Source organism: Haemaphysalis longicornis, unplaced genomic scaffold (genome assembly GCF_048455015.1).
Source record: "Haemaphysalis longicornis isolate Haplotype H1 unplaced genomic scaffold, Haemaphysalis longicornis Haplotype H1 scaffold_8, whole genome shotgun sequence".
Classification (NCBI taxonomy): Eukaryota; Metazoa; Arthropoda; class Arachnida; order Ixodida; family Ixodidae; genus Haemaphysalis; species Haemaphysalis longicornis.
The window spans coordinates 111,380,621-111,405,788 of record NW_027526445.1 but is presented as its reverse complement, the minus strand read 5'-3'; the positions used below and the strand labels follow the sequence as shown (position 1 = coordinate 111,405,788).

General features: G+C 45.9%; 1 protein-coding gene across 1 annotated transcript; it reads left to right on the top strand.

The window, feature by feature from the left end:
• The first annotated feature begins 7,415 nt into the window (after positions 1 to 7,415).
• Positions 7,416 to 8,567, top strand: LOC144149603 (uncharacterized). Its single transcript, XM_077681244.1, has one exon. It carries the CDS (start codon positions 7,416 to 7,418, stop codon positions 8,565 to 8,567), a length of 1,152 nt encoding a protein of 383 aa, XP_077537370.1.
• Positions 8,568 to 25,168: the final 16,601 nt, after the last annotated feature.

The following is a 25,168-nucleotide window of genomic DNA, read 5'->3' as shown; positions in this document are numbered from 1 at the left end:
CCGAAAACTACTATAACTATAGTTTTATCGAAACTACCACCAAAACAATTGACACGTAAGGCTGCAACCAGGCTCCTATGAGTAGGCCGAGTTTTATTTGCTTGTCATCGTTAACCGTGAAGTATTCCGTTTCAAACAGTTTGAAGTTTAAAAGTCTCGTTTGGCGTCAAAACTTGGACGCGAGAAGTGGGGTTATAAAAAAATGTCTGTAGCTATCGTATCCAAACTTCCAACTTTTTACAATTGGCTGCAAAGATGAATCTGCTATTATGAAGTCGTATCCAAACTTCCCACTTTTTACAATTGGCTGCAAAGATGAATCTGCTATTATGAAGTTCTGTTTATATTTTATATTTGTCTACAGCGAAGGAGTAGACGTTACAGAATTGCTGTATCTTGTTATACATGCGCTCGTATGGGCGTAAAACTCATAGCCCATGTTTATATGGACAGCCCCATGTTGGGAGTTTTCGGCTCCCGCTATACTTAGAGTGATGTTTACCTGTCGTTACTGATCAATATATTCATGAGCGCCGGAATGCTAAAAAAAATAAATACCAGTCATCTACGCGTGCGTGGCTGAAGATGCTCCCGCAAGAGCATTGCGGTTGCGGGGTGTTGCCAACGTAGTGCGAAAATGCTACCGCTACAATGTTTCGACGCGCCACGCGCACATTTGGCCGAGTGGCGCCGTCTATTGCTTAGTAGATGCAGCTGGCAGAAGCCAACGGCCTGGAGCTCAAAAGTAGCTCGAAAATTAGGTTGATCAGACGCGAATCCCGGGCATAATTTCTTATTGGGACACATTTCAGGGCAGTCCTGTCCATAATGTAGCCTTTATATTGGTTTTCGGGAGCCTAGTGTAATCTTTAGCAATTTTTTATTTTTCAATTTAGGTGACATAATCATGGTCCCGGCATCGGTTTAGGTGCAAAAAAGAGACGTTTTAGTGAGGTGTCGTTTGTTGCGGGCACGGGAGTCGACAGCGTCTGCTGAGCAACACGCGGCAACCGACGGAGAGAAAACAGCTGCACCGCGCATGCGCAGCGCGGCCGTAGTATCCCTGTATTACTACTACCCGCTCTCCGTATGTCGCTGCGCCGGATTCTTGGTCTCAGCTTAGGGCAAGGGGGCGCTTTTGGCTGCTGCCGTCTTAGTTTCGAGTCGGGTGTGGAGGCGCTTCCTTCCCTCATCGCTTCAGGAGCACTGCTGAGGGCGGACGGCTGCAAACCGCGCAAAATTGGTCAATCAGCCTGGTAACGCTTAGGCGTTCTAACCCGATCATCTGACACTAATAACCCTACTTCTTTCTCACAGGTTGCAGGCCCTCCAACAGCCATGCTGCGTGGACCACGGAGAGCCAAGGCCAAGGCACCGGAAGCGCCGAACACAACGACGGCGACAGATCTGCAGCGAAGGGCCAAGGCACATGGGCGCACCGTGCCCTTCCCGTCCAGGCGGCGTCTGACCCCCGCCGTCAGCCTGCTATTGACCACAAGTGCCCTGTCGCCAGCGTCAACGTCTTACGGGAATCGCCAACTAACCGCGCTGCACACCGACGCCGTCCTTTGTGCAGCGGACAGGTAGTCGCACACTTATCTCGAGAGTATTATCTGTGTGTACCCACAAGAATGCCCTGTCTATTTTGTTGCAGATAGGTGGGCCCGTGATAAGGCAAAGCGAAAATACTGACCGCGTATGTGGTTGCTTCGTTGCAAATTTCGTGTAAAAACGATACGTTTCTGCCGCACCTACGTTCCACATAAAACCCTCTCGGCTATTCCATCCAAGAGTAAACAAATATTCCAGCAGATGGCGCGCGAGCAGTACGAGCACCGCAAAGTTCCATTCAGGGAGAGCCGAGAGGGAGGCACAAGTACGGGGTTAGGCGGAGGAGAGGGGAGAGGGGGTTATGTAGCCCGGGCGGCACAAGGCTCATCATTTGGGAGAATTTGCAGCGAAGCAAGCACATAAGCGGCCATTTTTAATAAACTTCTTTCGTTTAGCAACCTCGTGGTGTCATGAGGTAGCAGTGCATCTCTGGACTGCCCTTTCAAGTTTTAAGTTTGCTACCAGCTTCCTGATCGTACCTTATAAGAACCACCTGCAGGAGGTGACGGGAAGACGGGCATTCGGTTCCATCTGCGCCCACGAGTACGCACCGACCAGTGTCGCCACTTCAATGTCGTAGAATTCCGCCAGAGTGGCTACGAAAAATCCCGTGGAAATATAGTTAGTAGCCTGAAAATCGCCCGCTTAAATTTTTCACATGGGCAGCCTTGTGCAAACAGAAACTCTGTAAATGGACCCACTCGTGGGAAAGCCATGGGCGCAGTCCTAAGCAGTGTGTGAAGCGCTCTTCTATTATTTCGGTGTAACTTCCTTTCGCAAACACCGAAGTTTGTACCGCGGCCTTATAATTGCGGTAGCCAAACCGAAGTGCGAAATAATGGTACGTTGAAGACGATGGAGAAAGCGATAGCTTTATCCAAATTAGAATGAACTTCCTAAATGGGTTAGCAAAGAGACTTAACGTCACCTGGCTAAGTGCTAGAATATTCTTTTGAGAAAGATGCATTTTTCTCGCTTAAAGTTGTCTAAGAATTGTCTAAGCAAGACCTAAATAGCTACGGCGCCAAGATCCGCTAATGGGCCTTTCGAAAACCACAAAAAAAATGTCCGCAGCCAGACTCCCTAAATCCACAAAGTTCAGCAGGACTTGACAGATGTGCTGTACGAAGATTCCCCTACATGGAGTTGCGGCACTCATTTTTGCTTGGAGCGCGAGACACCTGAGGGTAAGCGGCACGCGATTGGCGTGGGACTCATCGTGGCGACGGTTGCAAAGGCCTGGTTAACGCGTTGTGAGCTAGCCGTACGAGCTTCACGACGTGCGACTGGCGAGCCAGATTCAATCGTACGATCCCTGTGACTGGCATGCGGCCGTGGCCAAGGAGAGCCCGAAGGTGTCGTAATCACGTCACTGTAAAAGCTTCTTTCAAAGCCTTGAAGAGGCGCTGATAGCAGCAGTTGCACCGAGAATTTGCACTCGCGCGTCTCGACGGACTTGCTCCTCAGAAACTTGAAGGTGCTCCCGCCACTAGACCCTACAGCAATTTTCTTTCCTGTATTCCCTTTTTTTTCAGAAGTGGTTTGTCTCAGTGTGTTAGATGGCTCATGGCTGCGCAAAGTTTCTGGTGACAAAAAGTTCGAGCGAACACAAAGTACGAGTGAAGGTAGAGATAACGCGGCACGCGTCATGCATGAACTGCAAGTATACAGAAACTTAGCATAGACACGTGTTGCCAGCGTAACCAAATCGATTCCCGAGCGGAATCCTCTGTGCTAAACGTACCACTTTTCTGATAACATAAAATGCAGTATATAACCTGAAAGCACTATTTCTCTTTACTTGAAATTGAAAACTGTTTTTTTCTTGCTAAGTCTTCTCTTGCATGAATCTGAAGCGGCCGGAGGGCGTCTAAAATGGGAGGCAAGCACGGAGTGAAGACAGTGGGCGCAGCCACGCCGACGACACATCGTGGGCACGAATTGGACCATGTGCCTCAAACTCCCGCGTGCGGCTAGTCGTGGCAGCCACATTTCCGACCAATCGGGCATTGCTTCGGACCTCTACGTCGTGCATGTGTCTCGCGCTTGACTTTACCCTGTCGCGAGATATTGACGCAATGTGCTCACTTGAGCTTTCTCAAGCACGGCCGCTGTGAGGAGTTGGGCACCGCGGGTGATCCCTGCGACGGTAGCACGCCATTCAAGCGAACAGCCTTTCATAGATACGTTGGTCATGCTGCCAGCCCTTGTTTTACCCATTTGATAGTGAGGAGCGATTTTTCCCTGTTAGCGATAAGAAATGTGACGATGACGATGGTGATGCGTTCAATACGGTACTATGCAGAATTTTCTTTTGCACCTATACAGATATGCCTATATTGGACGATTAGATCTGTTCTCAAGTGCTTACTTGGAAGTAGAATAAGGAAGGCTCGCGAGAAACTTGTGCTCACGTAGGAGTTTCAGGGTTTTATGGCTTTATTAAGTGCGCTTAACACCCGGGTACCTTAAGCGATTAAACTTATGGAGTGACCTCTCTAAGTAAACAGGTACATAGGCACATATTTCACGCTGGAACAACATACACGCCCTCTTCAGTGATCAAATTGTATCAGTCAGCCAACAGCTCAAAAAAAAAAAAAAATCTGAGGCTGCTAAAGGAAAATTTTACAGCGAAGCTGTTTACCTCCATCCGTTGTATGAATGCTTCCTGTGCGTTCCTGGGGGTCTACACGACCAAGAAGACGTCGCGAACAGAAACCGCGCTAGCGATAGAGGGCGTGACGAGAAGGTTTCAAACCGCGACGCGTTCTATGCGGGAGCTTATCTTAGGCAGCAGCCATAGGTTGTCCGCCCACGCTAGTGCACCAAAGATGAAGGCTGTGGATGAACGCAGGCAAACAAACTCACAGACAAGCAGCGAAATTGACCACCGTTGTCCACGATGCCATTGTCCGGTGGAAGGAAGGAGCAGCAATGCAAGAAACAGACCGATGCGATTAAACCGTCAAGGCAGATAGCCACGCGGAGTGTCTCAAGCCGTAAGATAACAAAGCCCTCGACAATGCGGAAGCAAGGCGTCTCGGGCGTTCAAGTGGACAATCAAGGTTTCGTAGTCACAACCGATAACAAGTGTTTAGATAACTTCATAATTTGTTCCTTGAGTGTCCACAACTCATTGAATCCGAATTAGCTTCGCTGGGTATCCCGCGCCAACACGGATGCTTCGGCAGTTGAACTTTTATTTTTCGTTGATAATGTTAAATAAGGCTTTTACTTGTGACCAATTACATACACAGTAGCCACTCTGCCGCTGCAGCCGGTGCTAATGTCTGTGCCGTTTCTCACATTTTTGAAACCGAAACACCGCGAGTGTTACCGTGCAGAATTCTATTTCTCCAGGACTGGGCGCTTAGAGTTCAGCTTCTTCACTTGCTGTACCCAATGCAATTCCATGTCACTACATGTCTCATGCCTAATCTTTTTCCTCTCTCTCTCTCTCCCGAGATTTGATTCATGAACCAGCAACGAGGGCACGGAAGCTGGAAATACGGCTCATTATCACGGCTCCAACCGAAGGACCACGAGTTTAAGATTGAAGACGACATATCAAGAGGTCCCCGGATTTCTGTCTATTAGAAAAAATAGACCGGAAGCGAATGTGGTTCCTTTTCTTTTTTCCTTGGTTTGGGCGGTTCACCCCGAACTTACCTTATGCGTATCGTCTCAGCTACGGCTGCCATGGCTGCAGCGGGGAACTTTGTGCTAACCACGGCGCCTCGATTCGAAGCAGCTGGCGAATCGAGGGGCCGTGACTGAACACTGTCCAGGTTAAGTTGATTCTCGCAAGCAACGGATCCGGCCCCGTAGCAGGTACCACCAGACCAGCATCCATTGAAGGGCATTATTGTTCCCACCAGTTCCCACACCTCTATTTTTAATGCAATTCTTTCCTACTATTCCCTTCCAACCTGTCCCCTCCATGACCCGTCACTCTGCACGCTTTCTCGTTTTCCCTCTCTCCTTTCCTTTACAGTGCTCCACATCTTCTTTCCCTCGCCCTTTTATCCTTCTCTCCCCTTTCGTCTCCTTCCTCCACTTCCTGCTGCTAAAATTTGCCCTCTTCAATCTACCTTTTCCTGCCACTCCCCTATTCTCTTCTCCTGCTTCCTTCATTCGCCAATGACAGTATGATTCCAGAGTCCACTCCACAAGTGAAGTCACGTCACTCTAGACTACTCTCTACTCGACCGTGACATCTCATAAGGAACTCTGTGGTATGTGAATCATAAGGCGAAAACAAGACGTGCCCTATGAGGGCAAAACACGTAATTGTGAGCAGCGGGTGGGCGCGCCTAAAACACAGCGTTCGAGCGACACGGTGCTATGTGGAGAAATAAAATGCAACGCAAGGACGTGCACCCATGTACCTATAGTGCACCTGGAAATGCCTTCAGTGTGTCTCGGCTTGTCGTAGGAAACGAGCGATTCGCGCCGTAGCGCAGAGCGGAAAGTGCTTCGACTTCAGATGCTGCTCCAGTTTCTGGACCGGATGAACGCGGTCAATTAAACGGCGTCGACTAAAAAACTTGCATAATAAATTGTTTAAACTAAGGCAATATGGTTTCCCCAGAAATTAAATCTCCAAATTTCTTCCTAATAGGATCAACAACACAAAAATATAAATAGCGCCGCCTTCGAAAATGCTTTTTTTGCCAATTTCAGTCATATCGCAATTCATTACTCTTTGGTTTCGTTAATATTCAGCCACGGTGCGTTGGTACGGGCAGAAATCACGCTTGAAACCTAATACTGCTCTTGGTACAAAAAGGGACGTGACTTATAATTAGCAAAGTACACTTCTTGTCTCATACAAGCATTTTGTTACAAGAATATAGACTTATCAATGTAAAATATCTTCAAATACAAGTTATTCCGTTATTATAATACACAAATACTAAAATACACGGACGTACTAGCAAGAGGTATTCAACTTCTAGAAACTGTTAGTACATATGGCATACGTCGTTCAGAGCAAAGGCAAGTCGATACACGAGATAGTAATCACGCGAAATAAATGTTAGTGCAACAATGCTTTCAGGTTGAAAACACCTGAGCAGACTCCAGTCCTCCGAAGATATATTTCACGGACTAGTAGTTCTGCCTTGGAAATCCTCCTTCCGCTCACTGTGTTAGTGAAAAGCTGAGAACGACGACCCATCAAGGAATATGTGCGAAAATGCGCAAGTAGGACAATGTCGCTGACTTTCTTACAAGACTGTCACCGGGGCTCCTTGGAATAGAGTGGAAGCTCAGTGGACGTCGCCCTGTGCGCACGAATTTAGGCATATACAGGCACAACAGGAGCAGCCTAAGGCACGGGCCGGCAGCCGGAAGGGTTTGCGGGCTTTCGCCTGCGCAACATAGTTGCAGGTGGCTGGTAGAGAAAACGTCACATACCTTCTGCCAACGCCTTCGGCGTCCTGGAAGCGTCTCTCCGAACAGCCCCCCGCGCAGGGCGCGCGTTCGCGTACTGGCGAGAGAGGGGGGGGGGGGGGGTTCTGGAATCATTCAAACGGGCCAATGCGGTGAGTTTAGCACCACTACTAGGGCGAAGCGCCTGCTGTGTGACAGTGTTTTATCGCGCAACGGCCGCTGGCGCCTTCACCTCGTCAGGAATTGGAAACATTTCGCTCAGCCCTACGCACTGGCGCCGAGGCGAGCTGGCCCTTCGTGAAGAGAAGGGGAAAGCGCCGCGCTGACGGCTTTCGGAGCTCGTCGACATGCACATCCGCACACAGGAGACAAGGCTTCGCGCGACAAATGCCGGGCGGTACACGCTGATGCTCCTCGGGTATGGCATCCACACATTGCCCACTCTACCCAACAAAACACCGCCGTGGGAAGTCACTGCACTCACCGATGGCAAGCCACTTCCGCTTAATATGGATCCAACTCAGCGAGTGCGGCGCCTTGCCTATGCCAAGAGGCATGCTAAGGCCATGAGCTCCCTCCGCTTGACTGAACGCATCGTATACACGGACGCTGCACTTCCGGTAGATGGCACCAGCAACACTTGCTATGTCACTGCGTGGTACGACCAGACAAATGGGTGCCAGAACCGACGACATCATGTATCAACAGAGGCGATGTACAGCACCCGCGCAGAGTTAATGGCCACTCTAGATTATTTGGAGTGGGCACTGGAAACTTCATCTGAACCTGACCCCGTTCACCATCGTGTGTACACTGATTCTCAGGCTGGCCATCGAGCATGCGCTAATGTTTTTTACACAGATCATGTGCTGCGGAAGATCCGACACCAGGCGTGCCTACTCCGTTTACGCGGTCACGATGTTACCATCCTCTGGGTCCCTGCGCATTGTGGTATCCCCGGAAACGAGAAGGCTCATATATTAGTGCCCGCTCACCTTTATACCGCGCTAGCCAGAGCCTCCGATACTCCTTCTCTTCTCCTAGCTACCCCACGCGAGCTAGCAGATCCGATGGCAGACAAGTATTTGACAAAACAACAACGTGCGGCCTACCTCACAGCAGTTGGCAATCCACTCTTGATACCACCGCTCCCCTCGATCATATTCACACGGCGAGAGTCTGTCCCACGGTGGTCTGTCCTGCTTCGAAGAATTCAGACAGGCACACTCCTTACACCTTTTTTGCTGAACCGTTTCCACAGAGGTGACACACCACCGCCTGTAACTGGCACCTGCTCCACGTGCAACTGCCGCGCTGATCTCGACCACCTGTGTTGGGAGTGCACCCTCTACATTCCAGCTAGGCTTCGTGCCCTGGCCAGCATGAAACGGGGACCCTGGCCTTCTTATCTCCGGACATGGGCCTGTCCGGATCCCAAGCCTCCAGATCGAGCCACCGACCTCGGGCAAGCACTCCTTCTGTTTCTTCAAAACCCGGCGGCGCCACCGGTTGGTGATCGGCTCCTCGACAGCCACAAGATTCAAGCGGCTCCCACTTAGCTGCCTCCAATACGTCCGTTAAAAAAACGGAGGCAGCGCAACCCTTTCCCTCTTCTATAACACCGTAGTCCTTTCCACTGCAGTGCCCTCGGAACATTATAATATGGAATAAACTTGGTTTCATTTATTCTGATGTCACTAAACGAGCGCTCGTGCAATGGCTGCGGATGCCAGGATCCACACCAGTTAATGACATGTTGCGGTGTGTACCCGATGCAGCACCAGGCCCAGATGGAATTACAGTTCCAATTATAAAGATGTTGTTCGGTGAGTGTCCGGAACACCTCCTGCGTTTTGTCAACCACTCTTTGTCGGCCTCCTGGATTCCTTTTGATTGGCGTCTGTCTGAAAATATCCCCTTTCCTAAAAAATCTGTATTAGGATATGAATTTGATTACAAAACCGATAAGCTTAACATCTAACATTGGCAAAATTAAGAGAATTTTATTGTGCAGAATCGAGGAGTTTTGAACCAGTTCTAACCAGGGTGTCGAACCGGAACCGAACCGAACCGAAAACCGGAACCGAACCGGCATTTTTTCCGGAACTGAACCCGAACCCGAACCGTTATTTTTTGAGCACGCTGAACCCGAACCGGAACTGAACCGGAAAAAGAAATAACGGTTACCGGTTCATGCCGAAACGGTTCGACCCTCTGTTGTTGATATTGCACAGTCAATGCAATTCAGGCCTTTTTTTCTTTCCCGTACCATCAACTTCGTACTTGCTCGCGCACTTTCCCCTCCAGACAATTGAACACTATCACGCTTTATGTAACAACAGGGGAAATGAATGAGCACCAATTTAGCATTGGTCTGTTGCTGCTGGAGGCGCGAGCGTAGTGCAAGCTGACCAAACGAAATGTCATTCTCGGCAGCTTGCAGGTGATATAAAACGACTTTGCCCTTCCCTAGCTGCGACTTCATTGGAGAAATCAGGCTGCAGGAGTGCTCCACTGCGCAACAGCGAAAGCTCACACCCGATGTGTGCAAACTTTTTGCATTTCATAATTTGTTGAAAAGGTCCGACACCTGCAAATTATTAATACTTGACAAGTGTGACCGCAGGAGCTGCTCAGTGGCTAAGCTGTTTGCTAAGCCGTTTGCCCAACTCGCTACATTGCTTCTACTGCTACTCGTTCCGGAGGGGAGTACTGCTGTGGACGAATTAAAGAGCGTCTACCCAAAAAGTCCCATCTCATGCTCCACGTGTCAAATTTCCCTTTCATTTTGTAACCGCATTACCTGTTATAAGATTCCGCAATGTAGCACACGGAACGATGGTAGGGGTTCAGGCGGTACGATGAGATACTGATTGTAATGCACACTTTCGGTATCGCAAAAGGAATTGCAGTGGTCAGAGCAATAATGCAGTGACTGAGCGTAACTAAAGCTTACTTTTAACAAAAGTGTGGCTAACACATTCGATAAGGTGACAGCTAACAAATTATTCAGGGTTACCAAATAATATAATTCATTGGTAGTATTTATGTGCCTGTTGTAGAATTTTTCTGTTTTGTTACAAATATAAAAAATGTGCGCCATTGTTATTAAGCGCTGGTATTTGAACACGCCCGTACGCAGGACTAAATTTAAGGCCTCAAGGTTAGCGTGATGGGCGATTGCATAGCGACAATTGCGATTTCAACAAAAAAGGAAAGGACAGAAAATATATCCCACCATCATATCTCTTGGCGTTGGCTTTATGAATAGTTGCTAGGACAACAGAAAGTCTGAGCGATAAAGAAGGTGGTAAATCGTCGCCACTTCATGTGTTTTTCTAATATCTCCTAATTGTTTAAAGTTTCCTTTGCAATTGCGCCACTGCCCTTGGGGAGCAGCACCATTTTGAATGTCAGTTTGTGTTTTGATTTGACGGTCGTTTTAAACTAGTAAATGTTTTTTTTCTAATTTTAGTGATAATTCAACTAATCGAACCGGTTCGCGAACCGGTTCAAGCTCCCGAACCGGTTCGCGAACCGGTTCGGTACGTGATTTTGTCGAACCGGAACTGAACCGGAACGAAATTATTTCACCCGAACCCGAACCGTAACCGAACCGGTATTTTTTTCGGTTCGACACCCTGGTTCTGACATATTGAGCCCTTGGCAGGTAGGCTTCGGACCAGGCTGTTCGATATGGTCGACACACGTAGACCTAGAGAGCTGCCTTCGTCTAGCTCGTCGTTCTAAACAGGTCGCAGCACTTGTGACATTGGATGTGGGCAAAGCTTATGATTGCGAGCAACACGACATACTTTTAGAAAATATGGTGCGATTATATTTTGTGGGGCGGGTCGCAAATTCTTCATTGCCAAGCACAGAGTCACCTCTTCAAATTACAAGCAATCGCAACGCCTACCTCAAGGATCCGTCCTGTCTCGTGCATTATTTAATGTGTTACTTAGCGAGGTGCCTGTTATTATTGGAATACAATCATAGTTGTATGCTGATGACTTAGCCTTTCTTGGTTCGTCAAAATATATATATTCCTTGCTGCAATCACTGCAGCTGTACCTCTCGACCTTAGAATCGTGGCTAGACCGGCTCTGCCTATCCTTAAATGTCGGAAAGTGTGACCTCTTGGCACTTCCGGTACAAGACCCAGTTTACATTTGTCTGACATACCGACAGAAAATATTACCACGGGTTACTTCCGTGAAATATCTGGGAGTGATGTATGAGGGCAGTCTAAATTAGCCTCCTCATATTTAATATACGGCGGCTAAAGCGGGGAGAGCAGTTTCACTGTAAAAAATATTTTGCAACAAGAAATCGGGTATGCATAGAAACATTTTCCGAATGCTCTACCGCCTGTACATTCGACCTATCCTCGAATTCCGCTCCATCCGTTTTTCTAGTTATCGGTTTCATAAACTACGTCCATTGATTAGTTTAGAACGAGATGTTTCGCGCTTGTGTTCGGGTTTATAAAGTACGTCAACATGCGGGTATTGTACTGGGATGCTCGCATCCTTCCTCTGATGCCCCGATTCAAGGTCTTAATAGGAGAGGCCTACCTTCGTGTACCGAAATTTCCTATTTCAAGGTCACAAACGGTCTTCGTTTACTCCCCATCGTCTTTTTTCGCTCAGCCATGGCCCAGGCACAAACGTCTGCATGTGGCGTTTTTACAGTCTTTACTAGCCACATTAAACATCAACATCCTCTCGATTCCTTATTTTTGCACCACGAAATGCGATGGTGGAATTGATTATGGTAATAATTTCTCCCCCAAACCTAAATATTTGCCGACGAAAACGATATCTGGCCTTGTAACCAACCAATTAAAGGAGTAGTTCTGACTCACGCGGTTGTGGCCGCAGATGCGTCTGCACAGGACAAAAAAGCTGATATTGGTATCTTTTCAACTGCACTTGACTGCCATTGTCCCTGCGCCTACCGAATTTCACGACAGTATTTTTGGCAGAATTTTTGGCAATTGGCCTTGGTATTCGAAAACTCCTCGAAGGTTATTCGAAAGCGTTCATTGTGACGGAGACTCTATCAGTCTCGTCCAGCCTTTCTTCACCAAGCTTTACTCTTCGCCGAACTCTCGATGCTCGTACCACCTTATGTACAAGAAATCCACCTGGTCGGGTTGCTGGGCACAGGCGTATCTACCGTAATAAAGGCGCTGATTATCTGGCAGGTGTAACATTGAACGGACCGCTGGCTGATACTGTGCCCCCCCCCCCCCCCCCCTAGCCCAAGTTGTTGCATCTCGGTTTCGAACGTATAGTTCGCCGGACAGCTTTCCACCAGACGTTATCTCTGCCTGTCCCGAAATTGAGCACCTCCGGTACTAGTGGAATTGTGACGTTGCGCAGACTCGATTGTTGAGAGGTCACACTAACCGGCTGTCGCTGCCGAGTGGCCAATTTGAATTTCAACCTTCACGAATAGCGGCTTTTGCGCCATGAGATTTTTGTAAAAACGAGGAGACACTCGAACTTTGCCTGCTGTCTCTCCGGCGGTTCTCCTTTCTCCGAAATGGATACCTGGAGGTTCCCCTCCGACGCCTGAGTCTTTCCTTGTCTGCTTCGAATTTACTGTCGATGGGTCATCTGGGTTAGGTTTCTGCCACACGGATGTTCCTCGTGCCCTTCACGCTTTTATCTCGGAAACAGGTCTTTGACCCCGTTTATAAAACACATATTGTACTCTCTTTTTTCGGCACGTGTAGTATCTACTTTTACTGCAGTATATTATAGTTATTTTGGTTTTCATTGGTTCTCAAATTGTTAACAGCACGTTCCTCACATTCTTCCCACTCTTAGTTTCTCCATAGTTTTAATTCTTAACCTTTTTACCAAATCTGACTTGGCCAGTCCCGTAGAGTGGGTACGCGTCTTTGATATTTTGGTAACAATCCACCAACAAACCATACCTAAAGCCGAGTTCAGACTGTCCCCGCAACTGTCGTAATAACTTTAGAGATTGACGTCACTTCACGTTTCAGCCACCCCCCGGCGCGACACGCCGTATTTTTATGTTCATATATATCACGATATGGCTTTTACGTCTGTAGTTTCAACAAGGCCTCACAGCGATTTCATGTGCTTCCATAGCGTTCCATGCGACACCTAAGAGTAACGCTTGCGCCTTAAATGGCCTTTAGTCTGCATAACGTCACATTTCGTTATTTTTTGAGGATTTCGGCGGGGATAACAAATGTAAAGAACGATGAAATGATTTCCGGAAGGCAAAGAATTGTCTCGTTCGTGCCCTCACAAGCCTGTTTTAGAGGCAACACGGGAAAATACCAACCTTCTGCCAGTGTGAAAATAATTAAATATATATAATTAACCAATAAAATAATATAAAAAATTATAACAGAACAGGATATTAGGCTTATGATCACAAACTGAAAATTTTTTATAATAATCTTGGCCCATTCTTTCTTGCGTTTAAGTTCATTGAAGGCTAAAGAATTAGTCTTCCACTTGCTTTCACGAAGTTTTAAAGAAGCTGTGACAAAATCTTTGAAATACCTGCACAAAAGACGGTATAAAACGAAATGCAACGAGAGAATGGTGCAGCGTAGCCATCCTTTTTATAAAAGAGTTTTAGTGAATGTTATGCCGGCGTTTAAAAAAACTGTCGAAATCATGACTGGATAATCTTGACGATCGGCAAGAAAGCAAAACTGAAAACGTAGTATAATAGAGAAAAGTTCCGTATTGTCAGAAATTGTAAACGTCCGACGATGAAGCATGTGGACAGGGCTTTCAATGGTGACCTGGAGGCGTGGAAGACTCAAGAACATGTGTGCTCCAGCTGTGATGAAATCAATAATCAAACGAACAAGTGAGTAGTTGACAAATTCCGGTTACTTCCACCGTATGAAGACGAAAGCGCAGTGAATCTGGCGCCTTGGTAGGCTTCACTATGGTGCGGTGTAGCTTTATTGGGTGATTTAGCTATTTTGAATGATAAATACAGTGTGGTGACCTGTACTTCACCGTCAAAGGACACACACGATTCGTGGGTAGAGACAATGACGTCGCTAGTGCGCCGCACAGGTGCCACGGAATAGCTCGCGGCAACGCGCTGTGTCAGCGGATAAAGGACGCCAAGTGTATCGACGAGTGTGCCCGACTCGGGAAAGAGGAGGCGGTAGAGAGGAGTATAAACTGTCGGTGTAAGGGTACTCTTTGCATAGATGATCATGCGTTGCCTGCGCAACATGAAGCCTGGTAGAGCTAGTTTACAAAGCCCATGCTTACCACGACTCCCTAAAGTCGTTTTCACATCTACACATAGGGCATTGGGGGAAGACACCTCCTGAGTGGCAATAAACGCTGTTTTATATCACAACATGGAGGCCCTAGGGCCTGTGTTATGTATATAAACTTTTCCTACCCGCTTGAAATTGTTCGCCTACTCTAGGTGCTGCGCTGGAGACGATCTGCCGGATCCTAGCCACTGTAAGGGTTTCACATTTTTAGCTCATGAAGCTGGAGGCTGTCACAAAGGAAACATCGCCAGAGAAGTGCTTGGGCAAGGACTCCTAACGTACACTGCAAATCCGAAAATCAGGAGGTTTCATTAAGGGTATCGCTTTGCACGTTCTCTCCACAGGTGTTTGTAAAAAAATTGCTTCCTAGAATCTGCAGTCCTAAAAAGTGTAAAAATAAATCAGCCGCCAACGTCGGAGTAATTTTGTTTTTATTTTTTACATTGTTTCGCACATGAGGGTAATAGAATTTAGCTTTATATATTTGTGTCCTGTGGACCTCCGCAAAAAAAAGTGATCCTGGTTACCGTGTTTATTCGAATATAGCACGAGTTTCTTTTACCCAATTTTTGAACCTGAAGTCGACCCTCGCGTTACGATATAACAACTAAATTCAAGTTGACTAAAAAGGGGCAAGTATGAACCTAATTCTCATCCCCTGCTACGGTTTTGGCCATTTCTCCATCTATGTTGGCAATGTTGGCCAAAGCCATTTCGATCCACTAAAAGCCAAAATCAGCTGAGCTCGTTTTTTCTTTTTTTGCTACGCTGGCATTGACGGCGTTGACGACGTGCGCAGGCCTCGGTGGTTTTCGTTGCTCTCGAGTTTTTGGACTCCTCTTCGGCTCCCTTTGCGATGGCAACGTGTCACACTCAGTACGACAGCCGTTTCCACAGACGCGCTATTTCGATGGCAGAAGAAATCGGCTATTCCGCTGCTGCCGAAGTCCTGGCGTGAGCGAATCGACCACACGCGGATGGCGGCTCAGGCGGAGACGCCTTTACAAGAGAACCCGGCCAAGAAAGTTTCTGTTGGCTTCGCCAGAGCTGCCACGTGGAAGAGAGGCGTGTTGCTTATTTCGTCACAGAACAGTGCAACCACCTCATGTCTGTCAGTGTTTAACCGATACAGCTCAAAGTAAGTGATGTCGCTCTGCAGATCGGCGTCCCGCGAACGAAGTTCAAAGCGTCACAGGTGGGCGTTTAGTCACAGTGTTCAAAAAATAAATGTGCTTTTCGATACTTCCGCTGGTCTCGTGTGAGTACTTGCGGGGTCCTTTACTTCTTTCTTTGTTTTGCTCGAATCAACAAAGTCACATCTCCTGTTACTTGCGCAATTTTATTTCTTCTTCTGGGTGCAATGAAGAGTGACCGCTAGCGTTAAAATTGTTGTCGAGTTACAATAAAGTAAATAAGCTAACCTGGAATACGCTCACACTTAGCTGTAATGGACTATAGAAGTAAACACGGGTTGTTAACCGTGACATATCATAGGGGGATCTTCCTGTTTTGATTTAATTTTACGAACAATTTCGAACACACCTGAGAGATGAAAAAATCTTTTTTCCCCTGGAAGAGCCTTGTCTTTGGTGGTTCCTGCAAGTCACAAAACATTTGTGGTCAGCGGACATGTCCTCGTTTGGCCAATTCAGGTATATGATTTAGTGAGTATCTCAAAGAGACAGTTTTGAATCCGAAGAAGCAGAATCAATATACATTAGGTAGTCAGAGAACAGCACCCTTTGTGATATTGAGTCCTTTTTCGGCTTCGGCATCAAAATGTGTAACAGGGATTCATTCTTCCTTGTAAAGGTTTACCACAGTCGTTCAGTGCTATTCTGGTCCCCAAACTTCGGTCGAAGATTCATTGAGGGGCAAAGGCGGCTGCCGGGGGAACTTGGGTCATAAAGGAGGCTGCGCTGGCGCCCCTCGACTCTTCCTCGCCGGCTGTTTCTCGATTGGCACCCGCCGCGGTGGCTCAGTGGCTAAGGCATTGCGCTGCTGAGCACGAGGTCGCGGTTTCGATTCCCGGCCGCGGCGGCCGCTTTTCTGATAGAGGCGAAAAGCGAAAACGCCTGTGTGTACGAGATTTCGGCGCACGTTAAAGATGCCCACGTGGTCAAAATTCGTCCGGAGCCCTCCACTACGGCGCGCCTCATCGATGGCCTGCGTTACGTCGGCGCGTTAAACACCACATTTGAACCAGAATCTCGATCGGCAGCACACCTACATTTTTCTGCTCTTTATTTTCACCAGAAGTAACACGCGCAAACCATGCATATTTTTGCGTCAGTTATTGTCTCGAGCTTAACTGCGAAATAGACGCAAGACCACGCGTGTTACAGAGGCATGTTTGGGTGTTCGTTAATTACGACAGGCATGGCTACGTTTTCGCTTTGGCAAGGCGGGTATTTGGCGCCTTCGGCTTTTCAACTTGCCTTTAATTTGTCACCTAGAATATGCAAATTTTGTAGCGCTGAAATTAAAGCGGTATAGTGTAGCCCTGGATGACCTGTCCCGCTGAGCAGGTAGGTATGCGCACCCGGCATCTTTGCACGTTGGTTTAGCGCTGCATCTGCGTGATGTTATAGCGACGCAATAATATAACAATAATAGATATCCATAGTTAGAAAGTGAGCATAGATAGCAGAAAAAAGCGTTAAAAAAGTGGAAGCAGCCCATTTGTCTCGCAGAGAGGAGGAGGAGTAAATATTACAGCCTTGGGTGATTGATAGGCTGAGCGCTTAGGTAGCATGTCTGGGATAAATTCCCTTGATCGGTGCTTAGCCAAGTAGTGACAAGTTCCTCCTCTCATCAAATCTCCCGCTCCTCTCGCGTCGTCCGCTAGCGCTGTCCGCCATGAACATCCTAACTCACGGCAACTGCAGCCCGGAACATAGGCGGCGTCGCGCGCACTGCCTTCGCAGTAGTGCGAAGCTGCTTCACCACCGTTTCGCTGCAGAATAGAGTGGTAACGTTATTATTAATGCCACACCACACAAAAAAGGAAGTCAAGCGCTGAATTTACCCGGTGAAAAGCCGATGAACGGACTTCAGCTACGCGTGCCGTGCAGCGTGGCAGTAAGCATGGTTTGCTGGCTCTCAGATTCAGGCTAGCGTGCGTCGCATTCAGCGTCTGACGGTTCGTAATGCATGTGGATGACGTTTAAGTGCCTTTATCTTTGAATTAAGTGTACAAGAAGGTAATAAACATTAGCTAAAGCTGCCTCGACGGATTTGCTTTTATGTGAAGCCCCTTGATCGGCGGCGATGAGGGGACTTCAGTTTTATGCTGGCCGTGCTCCCATCAGGAGTATTTGTTGTTTCTTTGTTCGCAGTGTGCCTTTTTAACAAAATCTTTTGCGCGCTCGGAGTTCCCCACAGCAGTAGGTAAGGTACGTACTGTCACATTTACGAATGCAGCCTTGAAGACTTGAGTTACCGGAATGTTTATGTACCGCGATGTTGTACTAATATGACACCGAAGTAGACAACAGCGTGGTAATCACTCGTCAAGGACGTTTCTTAGTCGTGAAAGCAGGAAAGCATGCTAACCTGCTCCAAAACAAATGTATTTTTTCCCAGAATAGAGCGCTGCCCAGTACCTCTCAAACATCTTTCTACCCACAAGATCTCCTCCCCAGAACTGCTTCATAGCAGTAGTGCTTCGCCCTGCGAGTCTCGCGTATATGCTCCGTACAGCCTCCGAGGTTCTAAAAAAACATGAAATATAGCCTTTAATGCTTGCAGTTTATTAGTTAAAAAAACCAAGCCTATTGTCCGAGGTAGCAATGCTAGAAGTTCATAGAACAATTCTGTTGAAGTATTTTTTTGCCATCTTATACAGAATACAATAAAGCCTCACTTCAAGAATTTCCGTTATTTCCTGAAATTCCGCATATGAAATGTGGCTACAACTTTGACATACTTCTGAATTTAACCCATGCAGTTTTTTCAGTGGGAGCTGCATTGCTTTTTCGTATTTTGTATTTTTTGTAATTTCCTGAGGGATCTGGCGGATGTATCGTACAAAGGTGATATTTTGTGTGAAGCATGCTGTTAGCTTGCACATTAGAAAAATAGGTTTTGTCAAAGTCAAACACTTTTCGGATCATGCCCGATGAATGGAATTGAACACAACCAATACTGAAGATAAAGCAAGGTCTCATATTAAGTAATCCGGTGCCACAAATGCCATGCATGGCACTGTAGCTGTCAATCTATTTGTGTAATGATATTATCTTAGTTCGACGCAAAAAATGTAGCCGCTTGAACTGAACATATTCTGGAAGTAATCTGGAAGAATCTCACGTGACGTGTTCAGAATATTTTTATTGGTGTTCAGTTAAGCGTAATTTGGGCAAGCTTGTGGGGAGTCCAAGGTACGGCATTATCTGCCTTCAGATAAACGTTTTAAGATAAACACTTGACGCTGTGTAAAGTCCCATGACATAACTGAAAGAACACACAAAGAATCGTTAACCATCACAACACTGCTCATTCAATGCTAGGAAGACGAACTGGTTCAAACAATCAAATTCTGTTAAAAGATTCGCTCATATTAACAGCTGCAAGCTTTAGATTTGAGTGAAAAATGGGGAAAGAGGAGGAGGCTACATTACAGCTGAATTGTTAGATACAGCATTCAGGCTGATTAAACATCTGTACATCTCAACAACTGCCCGCTGACAATTCAATTGTTCCAAAAGAGCATGGTAACAAAACCAAACAAAAAAGAAAATACCCAGCTGCAATGGGGTAGCTCACAGCCAGATATTTAGAGACATCCAGGCTTGCTCAAAACTCCATCCTAATCGTGGCATGTAGCAGTTTCGAAAGTATTGCGAAAAGGCACAGGTAAACAGTGGGGGACAAAGGCCATCACCTCAGAATAAACTTTTAGACATACCATACGGGCTTGTTTAAAAACATGCATCAAATAAACAGCAAACTGGAAATTCACTCGCTCTTATGTATTAGACAGTAATGCATAAGTGAAAAGCAAATGATAAGGAGCACAAGTGGCACAATTAGACAACGTGAAGAAGGCTGAATTGAGCAACCGTAAAATTTCGTAGGTGTATGAACAATGCATCAGTGGAGAAGAGGTCACCACAGGCAAAACGTAAACAACTAGCAGCTTCACAATCACTCATCTGAATGCCAAAACCTAAACCTGAGCAATTACCCTCAACCGCTCCTGTATAAATATAAACAGAAGAAAATACCGTTCAAAAGAGAAGAAACATGAATACCAACACATGAGACACTACAACTTCACAAGAGCTAGTTTAAATGCGGACATATTGCTAAACACGTCAACATCATTTGACCTCACATCATTACACAAATGAAACAGTCCTTGCATAGGAGAACAAACTTTGTTGTAAACACATTGAATTCTCGAAAAAGCTTAAAAGGTGCCCACAAGTGTATTGACGATGTCAAACTCTTGCACTCAGTCACATGATGCAAACATTTAAACAGAAATATAAAATCTACATCCTCCCTTCTCTTGGACAGTGTAGCCAAGTGCAATTTATTCAAAATGTTATTATACTGCTAATACACTCTTCGATTAAAATGCCTATTATAACAATTTAACAAAACGTCGTCGAATATCTTCAATCTTCGCAGTTTGGCTTGTATGCAGTTTTTTCCATAGGATAGACCGAAAATGAAGTTCCGGAATGACTACGAATAAAAACAAACGTTTGAGCCACGACACATTATGGAAAGTACGTGTGATGCTTGATATTACTCCTAACTGACTGTATGCCTTTTTAACAAGGTTTGTAATGCGCACATGAAAACGTAGTGCTGATCGAAAAAAATCCCTAGGTTATGACACCCATCAACCCTTCTCAGGATGCATTGATATAACGTGTAATCATATAACACACTTGTGCATTTCCTGGTTAGACTCATTGCGTAATATTTGGTAGGATTTATTAATAACTTGTTAACAAGGCACCGATTACTTACACTGCAGATGTCGGACTGTAAAAGAGCACAGTCATCACGAGAGTCAACTTTTCGGAACAGCTTGATTTCATCCGCGTTGAGAAGCATTTGGTTATTGCTTACTGAACAAGCCAGGTCATTAATAAACACATTTAGCAAAAGTGGACCCAAAATAGATCTTTGAGGGACTCCTATCTTGGATAAAAAGGGTTTAGACAACACGCCACCTACGTTTGGTCGGTTGGTCGGCTATTTAGATAGTCACGAATGAACATTCAAAGGTTGCTGCAAACACCATATCGCGGCAGCTTTTGAATTAAAAGATTTGATCCACCAAGTCAAAAGCCTTAGACAGATCAAAGTACACTACATCAACCTGGCCGGGATTGTCGATGATTGGCTAGTGCATTCAACAAACGTTGTCAAGTTGGTTTCAACCAATCAGCCTTTTAGAAATACATGCTTAGCATCAGTTATTTGACATATAAAAAAGAAAGATAAATGAGTGAATTACGCAATTTCAAAAACCTTGGAAAAAATACTTACAAATATGCTGGTCGGTTTTTTGTAACGTCACGCTCATCTTGTAGCTGCAAACATTGACCACACGGTGAGACTCAGCTGTAGCAAGTGGCCATATCAATTGGGATTGTCCTTGTCCGATTCCAGTTGCTGAAATATTGATTTTTTGTGGTTATGGATATACATAGGCATGAATGGGCATCTACATTTAGCTTTTACAACATCGAACATAACCTTTTGTTAAAAAAGCCACCCTTACTTCCAATGCTTCCAACTGCAGCACAACTTCGACGGAGCGGAGCTTGCGTGATGGCTTTTCTGGCCTGTGGCTGAATACCGATGGAACAGCAGTGGTCCTTGGTTTCTTTATGCAGAACTTCCGGAGGATGCTTGGCTCAAACTAGACTTCTGTGAAGTTGGACTGCATAGCAGGTGTGTTAAAGAAACCGGTACACATTGCACCACAAAAAGAAGTCGCTATCAAGCTACTAATGCAGTTCAAGGCCAGCCTGCAGAAAATAAGAGCAAGTGAACGGACTGACAAGTTATTTAGCCGGGTAGAGGGATGTGCCGATGTTTAAAGGGATACACATTGGCAGCAGATTACGAAGCTTACTACGAATCTGGATTAAAAGCTTTGAGGCGATTCGTTGCAAAAACTTGTATTAATAGACAGCATTCACTCTCATTCGAAGCTATTTCAACGGCTTTCAAAATTTAACGCACCATGGTGGCTCAGTGGCTAAGTAAGGTGTTGTGCTGCTGAGCCCAAGGACGTCGGTTCTATACAGGCCACGGTGGCTGCTTTTCCGATGCAGGCGAAAAGCGAAAACGCCCGTGGGTCGAGATTTCGACGCACGTTGAAGATCCCCAGGTGGTTAAAATTAATCAAAATAATATTAGCAAGTGAGAACCAAATGTTCAAAACTAGAGGTTTCCCCGAGTGCTTTTTTAAGGCACGGTGTTTCTCCTAACTTTGCACACGCAAACAAGGCTGTCGCGTTTAATACGGCGATCGAGCGCTGTTACGCCCGTGTCGCAGCAGCTGAGTGTTGCAGTAAAGTAGAAACTCACCTCGCATAGGTTACTCTACTTGGTAGGCTGGAAGTCTTTTCTTCCTATCTTGTGGAGCCAAACTTTCCTGCGCTTGGCGTTGAGTTTGCCGAACGGCGCGGCAAACAACGCCTTGGCTTTGCCGACTGTGTCGTGCAGTTAAATGCGCAGCAGTCCATCATCTCGCAGTGCCATGCCACGGCCGCTGGATGAGAGCGCCAGTGCGCTACCTTTCATCCAGCGGCCGTGGCCATGCACTGCGGGGCGGGTAGCCAATCCAAAAGACTATATATCCTCTTCAAAAGTGTCCCACAATCGCAAGCAACCGTTGCAGTTCAGAATGTGCGGCTAGCGCACACAGAAACAATGTGGGCTAGACAGATCCAGGAAAACAGCTTGCTCAATCAAGGCGGACGGAAACGGAAAACGCAAGCCGGAACCGGAATTTTTTTTGAAACAGGAACAGGAACTAAGGCATGAGCCAATAGCAGGGCGCGTCGGCACATCAATCGTTGTCGCTACTTAGCTAAAGCAGATGAAGCGACTTTAGTCTGGGAAAACGGTTACCCATGAGTTGCTTTCAACACTGGAAAAGCCACCTCTAGGGAGAAATAATAATTTTACTTCAGCATTACACTATAACAACATAATAAATAAGCAAAGAAATTAGTATATGCTCTGTGCACAGGAAATGCCAGCTTACTGGCTTACGTGAGTACTGCCTACATGAGCCAGGCAATTAGATTTGGTTATTTGTACTCCTGGAAGGTTTCTAACAGTCGATAAATGGCCATTTATTATTCTTGTATCTCGCACGCTGTCTTGAGTAAATGGTGCCTTCAAATGTTTGTGTAAAACCACCATTTTGCTATTCGGAATAGATCGAAATGAGGATCAGATGGCATCGAAGGGTGCTTACAGAAAAATGAACATGTTTACTTAACGGAATAAAACCAGAAATCAATCATTGAATAGGCCCTTGTATCCACGTCGTGCGGCAGTTCACATCGTCTACTCAAATACCCGTGTACCCGAGATAACGTATACTAGTCTGACGCTAGGTGGAGCAGGTCCCTGTGGTTTGGGGATGTCACACTCAGCTTCGCTCACATGACAAACGATGCAGCCTTTGTTCATAAGAAGTTATAGAAAGTAAGGCGAATGGTAACTTCCACGAGGCATTCAATTCCCCCCTCCTTCCCCCACGCCGCAGAATTTTCTAAAACTGAACTTTCGCGAAACAAGGTGGGGCTTATCGGGAGGGTCGTAAAATGGGAGAACAAGGGCGCATGTGTGGCCATGGGTGAGATTTTTTTTATGATACACAGGTACCATACTTTCAGCGGGGAAGTGTTTGATGTAACGTAGGCTATTGCCCGGGTTGGTAAGTGCCAACGCGCGAGTTGGGAGATTGTGGCACGGAATTCACTCAACTTGAATTGCACGATCAATTTGGACTGCAAGAAGGGTGAACGCTCGAGGACAACATAGGCCTACTTGTTTATTTATTTATTTAAATTCCTTCAGTGCCCGTAGCGCGTTGCATAAGGCAGTGGTTTTAGCCCAAATATCACACCAAAAACTCTTAAATACATAGAAAGTTGGAACATACGATGGCAGCAATACATACAAAATCAAAGGAAAAACTAAAACACATCAGACACAGTACCACAATACTATACAATATTCAAATATAAAATCAATGAGGTCGATAGAAATTCTCGAAAGCTGTTTTTGAAGCGAAGGTATTAGCACAGGTTGCAATTGAGGATGGCAGATCATTCCATTCTTTAGACGTCTTTACAATAAAAGAGTGACAGAAAGAATTCTTGCGCGCAAAAGGGACGTTAACTTTGGTTGCGTGATAAGTACGCGCAGATAAGTGTGCGGGTGTGGAAAGGAGTTTGTATTTAGGACTGGGGTTGTGATAATTTTTTTGAATAAGCTGAGACGAGACAATTTCCAACGCAACGAAAGAAGCGGCAAGGTTATAGAGAGCTACGCTGGCAGTACGATGATAATCAGATAGTATGAAGCGTTCGCTGCGATTATGAACTGGTTCTGAGGAGTTTGAAATATGATCGAGGCTGGGATCTCATACCGAGGAGGCGTACTCGAGTTTTGAACAGACAACGGTCTTATATAGCAGAAACTAGCGATGAAGGGGCCATGTAAAAATTCCTGCGTAAATAGCCACCCCTGCGGTTCACGTTATTTTAAATGTACTCGAAGTGCTTTTCCCAAGTTAGGTTAGTTGTAATGGCAACTGCTAGATATTTGTATGATGCTACGTTTTCTAGCTTAGAACCATGGAAGTGAAAGTTGCAAACATTGGTGCAATGTGTGTTACAAAAAATCTCATTACTTTGCATTTTTTAGTATTAGGCGCATGTTCCATGAAGTACAACAAGCAGAAATGCTGTCCAGATTAGTCTGAAGCATCGTAGTGTCAGAGCTATTAGAAATTTGCCGGTAAATAACGCAATCGTCGCTAAAATGTTTAAAGGAGGAGATAGCAACATTAGGCAAGTCATTAATTTAAATGAGGAAAAGCAAAGGTACGATTACAAAACCCTGCGGCCCACCTGAGTTAACTGAAGAAAAAGGCGAGTTGAAGTCGTAAGCTGTAATGAATTGGGTTCGGTTTGAAAGAAAATTTTTGATCTATGTAAGCACCCGTTGGTCGATATTGCACTTGCCTAATCTCAGGAATATAATTTGGTAAGACACGACATCAAATGCTTATGAGGAGGAGGAATGCCTTTATTATCAGAGGGGTATAAATGCCCTGTTGGGGAAGGAAAGGGACATGAAGGAAGGGAAGGAATAATTGAAAAAAGAACAATGTTCAAGGTTCAATCACCTGAAATGTTGGATAGCATTTTAAAGTCCGTGAACATATAGTTCGCAAAAACCGTGAAGAGATAGGTGCGACGATTTTTATAGGTGTCGGTCTGGGTTATTACACCAGCTTGTAAAGAGCACTGCTTAGTGCGTATTCAATAACTTTCTCAAGCACTGAGGGGTCCTCTGGAACGCGTTGCAGGTGCGCTTCTTCATCTCCGGGTGGGGAACCGAGGTCCAATAGTGGCTTTAGAGAAATCTAGGAATATGCAATTTGTTACAGTTGTCTTATTTCCTGCTGCAAAAAGGTCATTCGTAAAAAAAAATTGCGTTTCACACGAATAAGACTGGTGAAAACCATGCTGAGTTGTTACATAAAGAAGAAGGCGACGACTTCGAGGGAAGGGGTAAGAATAACGTGACGTGTTTTGTGTAGTACAGCGAATCCGTGTACAAAAGAAAGTCTTTCTGATTCAAAGC